We start from the raw sequence: 12,971 nt of genomic DNA, 5'->3' as shown, positions 1-12,971 counted from the left end.
AATGGATGTTCTTGAGTATCTCCAAAAGTTTGAAAAGATGTCAAACTGCTTGGAGCATCATGGGATGTGTATTCTGTAGGCTGTCAGAACCTATTGTGCTGAATGTGAAGTAAAAGTAATTGCATATATATGGATCAATATTATCTGTGCATTTCAAAAGGGGATTATTTGATGCTCTGACAAGATATATCAAGTATTGAGGGTAATATACAAAATATTTTTAAGTCAAATTGTAGATTTTATGTTTGTTCTATATTTCTTGTTTGCATACTGCTGCATACCTTAGTATTATTTTCTTCTTGGTTTAGATCAATGTCTCACTTTGCACTTTCCTATTTACGCTTTTAAATGCATTTTTATCCTCTTGCAAATGTGACATAATATTTTAGTTACAATAGTTACAGAAGTCTTGTTTGCTGTCTTGCAAATTCTGTATCACTCTTCTAACCCATAGCTTGATTACATATCATCAACCCCTCAGTGATAAACCATTTTCCTATCATTTGATTCTGTTTAACTCAGATAACACCCATTCTCCTCAGTGCTAGACATGAAGTGGATAATCTTAGTGTCAGCTGATTCACAGACTTTCAGAGCCATTATTATTGCTTGCTCTGATCTTGGCATGACAAAAGCCCCTGATAAGCAGAAAAAGATTAGAAGATGTCTTATTGTTTTGGAGTTGATTGATTACTTTTCTGCTTTCGCAGAATGTATTAGAGGGATGTTAAGGTGTACTGTTAGTTCTGAGAAAAACATACACTGGCTTTAAAGGTTCTTAAAAACACTGAGTATGACAAGCTCCCAAGTGAATCATCCAGGAAAGGCATGCACTCAGTGCATAAGTTGAGCCTTATCTTGCAGGGATGTTGCTGGTTCAAGCCTGGCTCATGTCAAGTTTGGGCTCTTATTTCCCAAGTGCCACTGTGCAGTTGGCTTTGCATTGTATTACCACATGTGGTGGGCTTTTGCCTGCGATGTCCTCCTGCCTTTTTTTAGAAACTGCGACTCCTGTGTCTTGTCAGGCTTCTGCAAGCTGGCAGTGATGTCAGTGAGAAAGGTAGAGTTAATCTGGCTGGTGCTGACTCTCCTGTAAGGCAGAAGGGAGCCTGCAGGGTGTCTGAAGATCAATGACAAATAGTCATTGGAGGACCATGTCTCAGCCATGATCTGAGTTTAAAACAGTTGATGATTCCAGTTTGGGCAGGTGTATGGCAAAAAAGACTAACACTCCAAAGTATGAAAAACTGATGTTTGTTTCCTTCTGAAAAATCAGTGCATTTCGGGAGTGCAGTGAGGGTCTGTGTACTCTTGCTTTTGTGGTAGCAAACCTATTTGACAGTTGGTAAGTAAATTCTGAGCTTTCTATGGAAAATTAGTTGGTGTTGATGCATTTCATCAACAAGATACATCGTGTTGATAAGTGGCTGTGTGAGAAGATCTTCGTCTTTGCTCAGATCTTCAGCCCAGTGCCACGATGGCTACCTGTTAATTGGAAGAAGCTGCGGAACGTTGCACGGCTGTACGGATGGAGTAATTAGCCCTCAGAGGGAGTGAAACTCCACGTGATGGAATATAGGTGTCAGGATAGTCTCTGCATGGAGCTAACCACTCCTCTGGGTTAATTAAGAAGCTTTTAAAGAGCAAAGGGTGCTCAGTCTCCGTCTAGGATGCAGCCCGTAAAGACAGAGGCTGAGAGCCCCGGAGGGGAGCATTCATTGTTATTGGATCGGAGTGTTTTACAGGCCTGTGGGACAGTGTGAGCTAAGGATGCTTGGGAAAATCCAGTTTAGGCTGTACGGAGGGGTGGCAGAGGTGCTGGATAGGGGGGCTTTATGGGCAGTTTGCTTGCCAGGTTCGATGGGGGTGAAGTGCATGGCTGGTCGAACCAGGGCTGACTAGAAGTGAACAATGTGCAAGAGTTCAAGAATCCTGGAGGATCCAAACAACCAGACCACTTGAAGTGCAAAACTCTAAGCAGAATTAGGGTGGTGTGTTTGTGTTAATAGTTGTCGCATGCTGATAAGTTCTATTGCTTGTGCACTGATAGATTTTGACCGTTTTGTGTCATGATCATTATGAATTGCAGATGATGAGCTTGGCTTCGTCTTTCCCATACTAAGCTCGATTAAGAACAGTCGGAATGGAGAATTCATGTACATTTCCGAAGCTCATAATATACAGTATAGTACTGTACATAAGCTGTAGCTACTATTTGTGTGTAAGATGTCTAGGACTTTTGCACAGAATGTATCCATCAATAAATTCCTCTTTACTGTTTAAAAAACATGGCAGTTCATTAGCCCAGTGCTGCCTGTGTAAGAAATCACTTCTTTTTGCAGTACGTGTGACAGTTACAATTTAGCTTCTGCTGTTTTGGGTACATATTGCATTACTTTGAAACAGGAACTTTGATCGTCGTCCCTAGAGGAAGCAAGGGTTGTGATCAGAGAAGTGTCTGGTGTGTACAAACGTGTTTTCAATGGGTACTGAAATCAAAGGAAATTATAGCAGCAGAAGTCATGCATCACCTTCTCGTTGAAATTACACTCTGAGTGAAATGACCTGAGTCGACAGGCTGAGATGTTTAAGCATTTATGAAAGGTAAAATTTTCAACATCCTCATTTTTAGAAACTAATCATATTGCTGCCCTTTGTTTTCTGTTTTCCAAATATAAAATATTTAATCCGTATATGTATTTTATTGTAAGATAATGAAATTAAAAGTTAAATTAAAGAGACAGCAGATTTGTATTGATGTGGGATTTGTTTTTTGTGCTGCACATGTGTTGCTTTGGCTGAAATTTTATTAACGTTGAGAACATACAAAGTTAGCACCCATGTTGACACAAAGTAGATGTATTATAAGGTTAAATCTGAAGAGACTTGCCCTTAATGACCCCAGTAGAAAGTGCTTTAATAAATATTTTCAGATCTTATGAATCTGCAATGCCTTGTGAAGCAAAGGTAATTAAGGGTCATGACTGTTGTTTTAGTATTGTGTGTTGCCTTTACGAAGCCATTATGCCAGCTACCTATGGACACTTTCAAATTTAGGCTATGCATAATCATCCTTTTGCAGTTCCTCGGAGTGAAATATGTTTTTTTTTCAAGTTAGATAGTAATATATTCTTGAACTCAAAAGTATTTCATGGACTCTCTTCTTCGCAATAAATCCACATTAAGAAAGGAAGAAAGATCTCAGTGACGCTTATTTGGTGAGATAGAGGGCAGCTGCAGCGCTCTGGAAGAAGGAAAGGTCAAATCCTATTTGAGCAGAACCCTGTTTGTCCTCCACAGCTGGAAGGCACCCGCTGGGAGCAGAAAGAGATGGAAAGTCAGTGGGAAGCTAATGGGAGCGAGGGGTGAAAACCAATTGAGGGGATTGAAGCTGGCTATAGCAGAAGAAATGTTTCTTCCGTAACCATTTAAACTTTGAAATCCAGGCATGCACAGGTCTTAAATATGAATAATCAGCATGTAGGAAGATGAGCCCTGGAGTCCATTATTCGTTGCTGTCTTTTTTTCCAGTATTCATTCTGCTATAAGGTTCTGAATTGATGGAGACTCCCCCAGTGAGTGTGTGTGTTTTGCCCATTTGCAAAACCGAAAGGCGAAGTTGATTTTGCAGGTGCTGGAGGCCGTGGTGCAGACTGGTGCCTCTTGCAAGCTGGAGTATACAGGATGATCTACTTAAGCCATGTAAAATATGTGAGCTGTTAGGAAATTACACGTCATGTCTTTTCCTGGCATTAGGTCAGATTCAGATTTGTTTCAGAGTTTCAATCCCAATCAGTCTGCTCCACAGTTTGCAGGATACATTGTAAAGGTTACAAATGAAAAAAGAAAGGTACAATCACTTAATTTCTAGGACATGGTGCAAAGTGACTTAAGAAACCATATTTCGCATAGGAACCTGCCAAACCTGTCAGCAGAGAATTCTGCTTTTTTATTTGGGGGGTTCGCTTTTAACTTTGAAACCTCTGTTTGCTGAGAGATATCTTTTGTGAGCTACTATTAAGGGAATATGCTTTGTCTCTTTCTCACAAAATTATCATTAAATGCAAGGGCAAAGGCATTGCTTCAAAACTTGGAAATGAAGCATCCTGTCGTGTTTTCTGGTATTGTAAGTAAAACCTATTGCCTGGGAAGCTCAGTAGCAGAACTCTTGCATAAAATGGTATGCTAAGATCTCCAGGATCCTCACAGAATAATGTGAAACCTTCTGTAACAACCCACCGTGACAAATCCCAACATGCAGCTTGTTCCTAAACGTTTACAGTCTAACATTCAGTATTTTTTTTTCAAATCCCTTTGATTCCCAGGCCTCAAAAGGGAGAAATATTGTTTGCAAGCTGAATGTTACTAAGCCCAAAAGAGATATGTTAAAAAACATGGGACGCAGAGTCAAAAACTACAATGAATTTCATTCATTGCATTTGACTTCTAAAAGCACATATTAATCATCTGTGCACTGATCATGGATGCTGCATATGAATTACATGACCAAGGACGGCCATTCTGATTGATTAAAAAAAAAACATCTTACAGATATACTTACCTTTTAAGTAGTAACTGTCTTCATGTTCAGCTTCAGAGGCAAGCCAAGATGGCCTTCAGGGAAGGTGGTAAATAAAAGAAAAGATTGAAATGAAGGTCATGAGAGGTGGGAGCTGACTTCTGAATCTGCTGTATATTTACAAAGGTCATCTGATGTATAGTTGCTGTGTATTTCTTCAGGACATCAAACCACACCATACTGTTTCACCCCCCTGCACCATCGAGCACATCCTCACCAACGGGATGTGTGGTAAAGCAACAGGCACTGCAGAGAATGGTCAATATGGCCCACAAGATCATTGGCTGTGGTCTCGCCGAGATTAAACAGCTCTATGAGGCCCGCTGCCGTAGTAGAATTCTGGCCATCACAGAGGACAGTCACCACCCCGGGCATGAGCTCTTCACCCCACTGCCCTCAGGAAAGAGATACAAAAGCATCCGGACACCTACCACCAGATTCCTCAATAGCTTCTACCCACAAGCAGTGCGTTTGGTGAACACATTTAGCCATGCCCCTTGGACCACACCCACACATCTACAGTACCTCATTGTAATTTTATTTATTGCACATCTGCAGTCATTGTCTACATGTCTGCTTTGTTTACATTCAAACTGTTTACTTGTTTACTTGTACATTGTCTACTGTTTGTTTGTATATTGTCTTGATGCGCTGTCTGCACTTTGTCCTTTACACTTTTTTTAACAATCGAGAGACTGTTATTGCTAGTAGCTTATTGATCCTACAGTAGGATCCTGGCTTTAGCGTATGTAGCTGATTAGCTTTTTCCAGACTCCCACATTCCTTTGTGTCAAAGAACCTCGTGTTCAATTGACAAAGATCCTGAAATCTGTAGCACAGATAGAGTACTACCCTCTACCAGAGGATGAAATTCCTTCAATCAACAGGGTCTTGTGCTTTCTGCGATCAATATGAAGAGAAAAGGAGTCCAATCAATTCAGGATCAAGATGTATTTGGTGGCATTTTGTCATGTTGGGGCCAGTGAGTTTCATTTTATTACATATTATTGAAGTTGTTTTGAAACCACATTATGTCATTACATATTATCTGTCACATTACTTCATTAGAGATCAAGGTGTGATAGAGCTCACAGTGATAGAGAAATGGTCTGCTGCTGTTAAGGTCTTTTGTCCTGAACCGAGTAAACACGGTACTTACAAAGCCCTGTTCTCTTCAGTGCCTCGCCCCGGCTCAGCAAGCAAGCTGATTTACTTTATCCTTTCCTTGACCTTCCTCTGTTCTGCTTATCTCCAGCAAACATCTGCCTGGATGGCAGGTTGCACTGGAAGTCTCCAGGCTCCTCACCGCACATGTTTAATTTTGCCGTCCTCACTGGATGCCCCAATCTGTTGTCCTTCTCATTCTGCCCTAATGCTGCAAAGTTTCCAGTGTCCCTGTGGGTTTAGCAGGCGGCAGCAGTGCACTTTAACACATTTTTTATCTTTTCCTCTTCAGTGTTATCGGCGCTCACAGTCCAACACATGCACAGCTCCTCGTCCAGATGCTGTTACATACCTTGAGCTCTTTTTAAGCTCAGATTTAAAAGCATTGATTTTTCAATGATATTCTGTGTTTATCTAGTTGGACTATAGTTGCGATTAATGGCCATGTAATGGGATTAGATATTGGATTGTTCTGGTGGCAATGCAGTTCCTAATCACTCAGTATCACTTACTTTTCTGTCTTGGTAATGGGAAAGAGCCAGCTGAATATCCCATGTGGCTTTTTTTAGTCCCTTCATCATGCAAAATAGCAATACTGAAAACAATTCATTAGTCAACATCTACTCAAGTCCGTTATAAGGTTTTCTCTCTAATGCCTGCTAAGCAATGCACAGGGAGTTTTACAGGAGCAGTGTGTTTGTCCATCTCATTTTGCCAGAAAACAATTAGATAAATATCCAAGAAAGTTCCCTCTTTTTTAATTTAAGTAGGTGGTCTTCCAGGCGATGCACTGGTTAGCTTTTCTGCCTGAGAGCTCTTCAGAGATCTGGGTTCAATACTCGATTGGGGAGACTTCTGTGTGGAGTTTGTGGGCTGCCTGTGCTTTCTACCATTTCCAAAGATTGGTAATTGGTCTAATCGGTATTTCTAAATCATCCCTGTGTGTGTGTGCCCACCCAGCAATGCAATAACCTCCCATCCAGTTTATATTCCTGCACCCCCACAGGGATTTCTGATAATAGATGACATACAGTAGTGCATCATGGGATCTTTGTACAGGGAACATTTCCTGCTGGTGTGATATCTCAGGACATCCGAAAGAGATTCATAAAGAATAAAAGCAATTTTGAGTCATTGGATGAACTTTCTAGCAGTTTGTCGGGTTAACATTATATTTAAACTAGACATACTGTACTGTCATTGTTGTAGAAGAAGATCAATTTTCTAAAGCATTAAATGAATGGTGATAAATTGAGTGGAAGGCATGTTATTACTTTTATAAAGTAATTGCCTTTCCAGTTAAGGTTTTTATCTACAATAGAAAGTTTTCCTATTTGTGTAATTTTTTTATGGTACTTCTTTATAAACATAATGACAAACGCAAGTTAAGAAACTAACAGCTAAGAAACTAGAAGGGCTGAAATGCTTATGGGAGTACTTTCGTACAACTTTGTAGTGAAGCAGCAACAACATGAATCAAGCATGCCTGACAGCAACACCATATTTCTGTCTGAAAATCCTAACCTGGAGGGGTTGAAAGTTGGTCAGGTTGAGGTCTGAGGTCGTAAGTCCTAGTAGAGCTTGTTGCTATGTGTCAAGTGATGGATGACTCAATGGGGAAAAGGGAGGAGGTCATTGGAGCCTGTCTCCTCTTCTTCATTGTCCCCAGGTGTTTGTTAAAAGGAGTTATGGCCATGACCCCAGACTTAAAACCACCATTGGCGATTCCAAATTGGGTGGCTTTATATTTAAATTTAAAATATATATATATGCAAAACCTGGCAATTTGAAATTAAATTAAATCTGTATTTGCTCCCAGAAATGTAAATGTGATGCCTGACTGTTTTTTTTCAGGTTCAGGAGGCTGGTCACCACTGGACAGTGACCATTACCAGTGGCTTCAGGTGGACCTGGGGATCCGGAAGCAAGTGACAGCTGTAGCAACGCAGGGAAGATACAGCAGCTCTGACTGGGTGACCCGATACCGGCTGCTATATAGCGACACGGGAACAAACTGGAAGCCGTACCACCAGGATGGAAATATCTGGGTAAGTGCATGTGGACTATGTCATTATATACAGTACATGTACTGTGACCGCGCTCAGCGCAGTGGGCATGCTATAGATGTGATGGCAACTTCTCCAAAGATGGCGTCGAAGTCTGTTGCAGCAAAAAACCTGGGCTCTAGACTAGAGGAGTTTGCCACTGTCTAGGGTGCGGTGCTGTGTCCACTCTGAGCCTGTGAGCGACCTGTGAGCAGAGCAGGGCTACACACATAACACATACTGTATGGTATACATTATAAATACCATGTCTATTATAACAGAATGTCTGTATATAATTTAAAAGCACTCTACTGGAAGAAATAAGATTTCAGCAAGCTGCACAAGACATTAACGTGTGGAAAAGAGCAAGACTCCCCAATTTCATCTCTCCTTTTAAGGACATGAAAAATTTAATTTGAGCACCTTTTGTGTCCTTTTGTCACCTTCTTCTCTCTGGGTATTTTCGTTGTTGAAAAACACCAGGGAATCCTCTCAATTACTTTTCCTCTCATGTACAGAATACTGGTCTGTGGGAAACAAAGCTCAGGAGATGCACAGAAATTTCACACCTTCATCTTATCTTTCAGTCCCTTGAAACTGTGCACAAGGCTGCATTTGAGAGATCCTCTCTTCCTGGCAGCCTGACACTGTGAAACTTGAACACGCTCTGGTGTTAAACATCTACCCACCAGCAGTCCAAACCAATTCAAAAGAAGGAAGCAGGTGTCAAATTCCAACTAAACCTTATTCAGTAAAGTATATTCATTACAGTAAATCCAATTCTCACTGCCTGCCTTTGTGTTTTTTGCAACACGAATAAGAAAACAATTGAAATTCTTGCATTATTGTTCATGATCCATACTGTTTTAATAGAGAAAGTTATGCACAGCTGGATAAGGTTTTGTTATTTTCTGTTAAGATCTGGTGCTTGACACCCTGATAAAAACAGTTTTCATGAAGTTGAATGCAAAGTGCTGTTTTACATTATTTAAGGACCAACTTTTCTGTTATATTGATAAATCATTGGATTGGCTGTTATTATTAGTAGTGTTAATTGCTGTCTGCTGTTTGCATTTTGCACTGGAATTGCCAGTTTGTTATTCAGCCTCAGCATGGTGATCTCACTCCAAGAAGAGCTAAAGATCAGCAGGAATCTTCCAGTCTTATTGATTTGACCAGTTTCTCTTTGCATCATGCTAATGTTGTCAGTGGAGGAGGCCAAGCTATTTAACCTAAGAAAGACAGACTTTGACTACGATCTGTGGCTTCTCTTCAAAAGGATCCACATGACTAGTCAAATCACACTGATTTCCTCACTCATGCTAAAGCCAAGATCTGCAAGTGTGTGTTCCTGGAACATAAGCCAGCTATCTCCGACAAACATGTCTTCTTGTGCACACAGCAGCACAAGACAACTGAGCTTAGTAATGTGAGCTACTGAGGGACTGAAAAATGTATCACTATTACTTGTAAAAAGGCACGAATCCTGTAACTTTCTTTACCTTAATCTGTGACAAAGCAGTAAAAGAAGTTTGTGTTCCATCAGTTTGCAAACCACCCTACAAACACAACTACTGTACACACCTCCCATAATGTGAACACACCACGCACATGTTTTATTTTTAGTTTACAAAAAATAAACAGTTAAAACCGTTAACAAAATAAAAAGTTAACACAGATGCAAAATAACTGTGAGATCCTATGAAATGGTTAACACAGCACTAAGCTAAGATATCACTTTGAACAGGTGTGCTTTGCAAGGGACCGATTGTTTTTATCTCTCTGTTAACCTACAGTTGCCTACAAGAGAGCTGTGGTTTCTCTGGGGCTTCATTTAAATGAGCCAAATGAATCCACTCTGATGAAACCCAACCAGGATACCCTGCTTGCTCTCTGAGGAAGCTCTGGAGAGATAGTGAGTGCATCAAGCAAATGAAAACTGATGGCTTTAAACCTCTGAAGAAAAAAACTAATTCAGCTTTGGAACCTCCCAATCATAAATCTATAAATCAAACAACAGGATTTCTGTTAGAGGAGCATGCAGAGTGAAATGAATTGTCAGAGGTTATAAAAACGCACAGGCATCAGAGAGTGCAAATTGCTGTATGATCTCACAAGGGGTCGAGATTGTTTACAGACTGCCGTGCTCTTCTCTGGAAGACACAGATAGTTTAGACAAGCAGCATTCGCCTGTTTGCTACTCTGGCTGCACAGTGGAACAACAAGACTACGTTTGCTGCCCTTGCACCTTTTGAAATATAAATAAATAAATTATTAGGTATGGCATTGAAAATTTCTGGGGCTAAGACAGGCCTCCATTTTTATTTCACTTTAACCAGCCCTGTCTTCAGCTCCACCCTACACATTAATCCTAATCCTAGTCACAGTTTGAAACTGACTCCAGCATTAACACCAGCTCTGACCTTGAATCTGACATTAGCCCTAACCCAGATCTGAATCTTTGTGCCCGCCTTAACTCTTGCCCTGCTCAGATCTTTATCTTACCAATGACAAAAACGTTGATCCTTATCTTAACGCCAGCCATAAACCTTATCTAGCCTTACTCTTTATCCTCTCCCTAATGTAACCTCTAATTCTAACACTTTTGTTAACCTTAATCCCAGTCTACAGTACCTCTAATCCCGACCCCTAACATTAATCAGAACTGTAATAAGGCCTTATCTTTAATTTTCTCTTATCTTACCTATAAGTCTGAAGTTCTTACTTTGTGAGCTCTGACGCTCAGGGTATCATGGAGACAGGTGGCAAATGAAATAGCCACCAGATGAACCAGTGCTCATCTTGATATTAGTGTTTTACTCTGAACAAGCACCTCTACTGGTCCTGCTACTCCAGAGCCTTATTCTGACATTAATAGTAACCGTATCCATAGCCTTAAATTTGATTTTAACCCTTACCCTAACTATACCTTTGACCCTAACCCATTTCCTGCCCAGTTTCCTATGCAACCAAATATTTAGTCTTAAAAAATTCACATGAGTTCACACAGCAGCCAAAATAACATAGCAACCAAAATGGCTTAGCAACCAAAACAACAGAAATACATGCCCAAAAATAAGATAGTAACTGGAAGGGAGCAGCCAGCATATTCAAAACATGAATTGTAAAGCTTTTGAGTAAAAATTGTTTGTAATGTTAATAAAATAAATGTAAAATTGAATGTTTTATGTCTATCAGGAGATGCTCCAATGAGAAATTATAAATATTCCATTTTTTTTAATATTTATATGTTATTTGTAGATCATAAGAGTACAGCAGAAATTTGCACTGGAAACAGCTTTGATTACATTAATACTTGTACCCACATATATAATGCAACACATGGATTTACAACATCCCTGTAGCTTGTGGCTAAAATTTCATATTAACTCTGTTATGCTGCATCCAGGCTGGCTTGGTAAAGTGACATGATACACAGCAGAGCAATGAACTCGGCTTTGTACAAACGCTTGCTCTCAGTATGACTTTGCAAGGTGTGGGGAGTGAAGGCTATTTATTCTTGACACAGAACCAGAGCTCTGGCAGAGAAAGCTGAGCGAGTCTTCCTCAGTCAGATTAGATGTCAAGGAGCTGTTAGGCTTGAACTTCTTGCAAATCCATGCATCAGGTTTGCACTTCAAGGGTTTTTGCTCCAAATCATATCTCTACACGTTTAAATCAAAGAAAAAGGATGCCAGCTGAGGTTCTCCTTTGCGGAAACCTTTATGGATTGTGTTGTCATCCACAGATTTGTGAAGCTGCAGGAAAGATTCATAGTTTGACTTCAATAGGTTTTTCTTTTACAAACCAGTTTCCCATTAATCTCATAAGTCCACCAGAATGCTGATGAATTTCAACAAGGAGACATATTTTCTTTCAGGTCTGCATTCAGTTCAGTCAGTTTCCAAAATGTGCAGGTGATACTGCTAACTAGCAACATCCACTGCAGGCTAGCGCTTGATGTTTCTGCTCAAAGGATCAATCAATTAGGCATCTGTCCTCCAACACACTCTGTTGTGAACTAAGCAACATATCCAGAGCAAGATGCTTTTACTTGAATAGATTAGCCAACGTGGTGCTAGATTGAGCCTGATTTCTTGTATAACACTCTGGCTGCCATCGCATCATCCAGGTGGGGCTGCACACTGGTGCTGGTGGAGGGGATCCCCATTACCTGTAAAGCTCTTTGAGTGGAGTGTCCAGAAAAGCGCTATATAAGTGTAAGCAATTATTAATATTATTCTTACTATTATTATTATTATTATTATTATTATAACCAATAAGGAATCCCATTGGGTCATATCGTAGCTAGTTACAGTAGTTTAGTTTTAGAATCCATGTGGATAAGTACATTAACGGCAAACACTCAACACACTTCATTGGTTTTAAACTGTATAGTCTGATGCAGGATGACTGAAATATGTGAGCATTAGCTATTGGTATTTAAAGCCACTTTACATTAATAGGTAGAGCAAGTCCTGTGACAGCCAACAAGGAAACACCTGATGGTATGTCCTCCATCCTCCTGGTCTCCTTTCCTTGCCTGTTATTTATACCTCAATCCTGTTTTTTGGTGGTGGAAATAAAGAAAGAAGAGTAAGGAGGTGGAGATGAAGGGAAAGCTACGTCTGGATCAGAAAATGTCAGGAAGGAAAGAGGAATTTGTCAGCTGGAGATCATGCACAAGAAGGTCTCAGAGTCACTGTCCTGGACATCAGCCCATCGTGAGTCAGTGTGTACAACTGTAAGCACAGCTCTGCAGCTCTGTTCAGGACATCTAAATAAAACATTTCCTCTCTGCCTAGCAATGCTCTTGCTTCAAACTAGCAACCCGTCTCCGGATGGGAAGGGAGACAGGAGACACCCCTACAGCACTTCATCACCATGCACATATTGTTCACAAGCAGTATCACACTTTCTGTATAGGTAATGCAATACTTTTCCACCTCAGCATCTTCCTAACCCAACTAGAAAAGCATATTCCTCTGTAAAGTAATTCATATCAAAAACCGATCTCTGCCACTGTGTTTGGTCGTGTTGTTTTTGCCTGCTTGTTTTTTTATTATTGTTGTGCTGCACATTTAGAGCTGCGAGCCTTTCATTCAGTCCCCTGAGTGGTGAATACAGACAGATAAAGCAATCAAATCTTGGAGCCTAGAATGAAAGACCATGCAGTAAAATGT

General features: G+C 40.4%; 1 protein-coding gene across 1 annotated transcript in view; it reads left to right on the top strand.

The window, feature by feature from the left end:
• The first annotated feature begins 4,843 nt into the window (after nt 1-4,843).
• LOC148833172 (contactin-associated protein-like 2) overlaps nt 4,844-12,971 on the top strand; it is a 164,691-nt gene continuing 156,563 nt past the window's right edge. The window contains exons 1-2 of the mRNA XM_088918173.1: nt 4,844-4,907; nt 7,598-7,791. Of these exons, the coding sequence (XP_088774299.1) occupies nt 4,844-4,907; nt 7,598-7,791 (258 nt within the window). The remainder of the gene's footprint in view (nt 4,908-7,597; nt 7,792-12,971) is intronic.

The sequence above is a fragment of the Atractosteus spatula genome, chromosome 6 (assembly GCF_055471065.1).
Source record: "Atractosteus spatula isolate fAtrSpa1 chromosome 6, fAtrSpa1.hap1, whole genome shotgun sequence".
Classification (NCBI taxonomy): Eukaryota; Metazoa; Chordata; class Actinopteri; order Semionotiformes; family Lepisosteidae; genus Atractosteus; species Atractosteus spatula.
The sequence above is the reverse complement of the archived record's forward strand: the minus strand, read 5'-3'. Positions and strand labels throughout refer to the sequence as shown.